A 2,620-nucleotide genomic window follows, 5' to 3' on the forward strand; every position below is an offset into this window, starting at 1 on the left:
GTTAACAGACTCCTCTTTAAAATTACACACTTGTACAGTTCCTGAAATATTTTTTCATAATTTGCTATTTAATTATTTTACAATTACAAAATAGTTTTAAAATTCTTAAAATATCGATTGCTTAATAAAAAAACACAGGAAATACTATTTGAAATGTGAAAGTACTGTATAAGTACATTGATTATTTCTCCCCAGATTTGAAGAAATGAGTAATTAGTGTCTCTGTAGTTCATGATTTAGAAAATTATGCATAAGTCTGGAAAATGCTGAAATCACTTTCCTTGATGTATTGTAAAACTCTATTTTCTTTGCCCTTTTTTTAGTTTAGAGTTTATTGTTATTGATGGTGAGGTATTTATTTTGTGATTTACAAAGTAGATTCTTTCTGAACAACCAGAATGTAGACTTACGTTAGTGAGGTAACTAAAAAAATTTGACTGTTAATTAAGCTGAGTCGTTAGTGATTCAATTTACCATTAACAAATGTATTTACCGTGTACTAAATGCTGCAGAAGCTTTGGTGGCGCAGTGGTTAAGCACTCGGCTCCAAACAGAAAGGTCAGCTTTTGAACTCACCAGCAGCTTAGTTCTACTCTATTTTATAGGGTCACTGTGAGTAGGAATCCATTAACGGCAATGAGTTTGGGGTTTAAGTGTAAGTGCTGTAGGGAAGACACAGATTAAGAGGCCAAATCCTAGTCCATTTTCCTCTATCATAAGGAAATTTAGGACGTCTCGACAATTTATTCGTGGATTATGCCGCTTCCAGCAGTCCCTTAACAGGGGAAATAGCTGCTATGGGAAATTGAGACTAAAGGTGTTAAGGTGGCGAGCCCCTAGGCCCCCCTCGGGGATACCCTACACCTCATAGATGAACTCTAGCTCTGAGCCTCAAATCTATTTTACTTCTCTTCATTCTTATTTTCACCGCAGACTCTCATCTGTTCCTCTTGGCCTTGCATAATTCTCAGTATAGTCAAAATAAATAAAATTCTCAGTATAGTCAAAAAATAACCCTTGAAGTGTTGTCGTTGTCTTACCCCAAAATCTTAACTTTGTCCCAAATACCATGATCTTGGTATACTGTTAAGGGGAATTTAGTTGCCAACCGAACTACGGGGCCCACAGTACACAGCAGATCCGGGATCAAGGCGATCCAGTTAATCCAACCGAAGTCTCAGGCCAAATTCATACCGTGTTCCCCGGGTTATTTCAGGACGTGCCCCTTACCTCCCAGAAAAAAGCCCTAACTCAAGCCCAGAGCCCCATGACCCTCCTAATCAGCTGGGCTAACGCTTCAATGCTTTGCGAGTCTTGGCACGGATCACTTATTCTGCAGGAGGAGCCCCGCGCTTTTCAGGCTAGCAGCGCAAAGGGCAGAGCGCCTAGTAACGAGAGTAACCGAGCGCAAAGGCTCCAGCCCATTGTGCCGGAGGTTAGAAACTCAATTTCTGCTCCTGACGCCAGCGGAGGCCCCGCCTCGCGCGTGACGCCAGCGTCAGGCCAGTCCCGACATGCTCTGCGGTGTCCGGCGGTCGAGCGCAGCCAAGAGGAATTTTCCCCGTGTGCTGTTTCGGCTCAGTTCAGTTGCTATCCTGACCCAGGTCGGCGAGAGTGTCGCCTCCATCTGTTCTCCTACAGCTCGTCCGCCAGTCTGAGCGCCCCCAGCCCTCCTGCGAGGGCGCCCCGGGACGGAAGGATCCACCAGCCTGTCGGCGCCCGCCGTTCTCGTGGTCGCCGTTGCCGTCGTCGTTGTGGTAGTCTCGGCCGTCGCCTGGGCCATGGCCAATTACATCCACGTCCCGCCCGGCTCCCCGGAGGTGCCCAAGCTGAATGTCACTGTTCAGGATCAGGAGGAGCAGCGTTGCCGGGAGGGGGCCTTGAGCCTCCTGCAACACCTGCGACCACACTGGGACCCTCAGGAGGTGACCCTGCAGGTAACGCCCACACATCAGCCCTGCGTTTTTCACCACAATCCCGCCTAATTCCCAGTGACCGGGGAATACCTATGGGAGCGTCTCATTCCTGTCTTTTGGAAGTGACCCAATATTTAATTCGTGACACCTAGGAAGGTCACTCCCCCTTCCATCGCAGTTCTGTTGATGTTGTCCTGAGGGTAAATTTTCTTTCTAGAAGCGGCTACGTAAGTAACGCACCCATCTCCACACTCGGAAGATTCCTGTTGATAGTTGCCCCTCCTCCCATTCCCCTGACCAGTCTAACTGCAGAATGAACCCCTTTTTACTCTCCTTGAACGGGTCTTCGCTAACAGGCCCAAGCAACCGTCTCGCCTCTTTCCACGAATAATGTAGTAATTAATCTTTTTCTGATCTTTTCCTTTCCCTTCGCTCCCCGTTGGTTTACTCCCATTGATGCCTCAGCCTGCATTTTATTTTCTCAAATCCTCGGATGGTCGAGTACTAGATTCCAAAGTAATAACCATGGTCATGCATTGCCGGATTGGGTTCTTAGGTAGCACAACACACGTTATTTTATTTAAATCGACATTTTAGAATTTTTTTATTAGTAAAATTAACTATCTGAGGTTCGAATGAACAGTCCCTTCTGTGAGTATTCCCCTTCTTGAGCCACTGTATTCATAGAGAGTCAAAAAATTGAG

General features: G+C 46.1%; 1 protein-coding gene across 1 annotated transcript in view; it reads left to right on the forward strand.

Annotated features, from left to right (window-relative positions):
• The first annotated feature begins 1,525 nt into the window (after positions 1 to 1,525).
• ETNK1 (ethanolamine kinase 1) overlaps positions 1,526 to 2,620 on the forward strand; it is a 59,247-nt gene continuing 58,152 nt past the window's right edge. Inside the window, exon 1 of the mRNA XM_004383584.3 lies at positions 1,526 to 1,937. Within this exon, the coding sequence (XP_004383641.2) occupies positions 1,782 to 1,937 (156 nt within the window). The 5' untranslated portion in view covers positions 1,526 to 1,781. The remainder of the gene's footprint in view (positions 1,938 to 2,620) is intronic.

Source organism: Trichechus manatus, unplaced genomic scaffold (assembly GCF_000243295.1).
Source record: "Trichechus manatus latirostris isolate Lorelei unplaced genomic scaffold, TriManLat1.0 scaffold00112, whole genome shotgun sequence".
In the NCBI taxonomy this organism is placed as follows: Eukaryota; Metazoa; Chordata; class Mammalia; order Sirenia; family Trichechidae; genus Trichechus; species Trichechus manatus.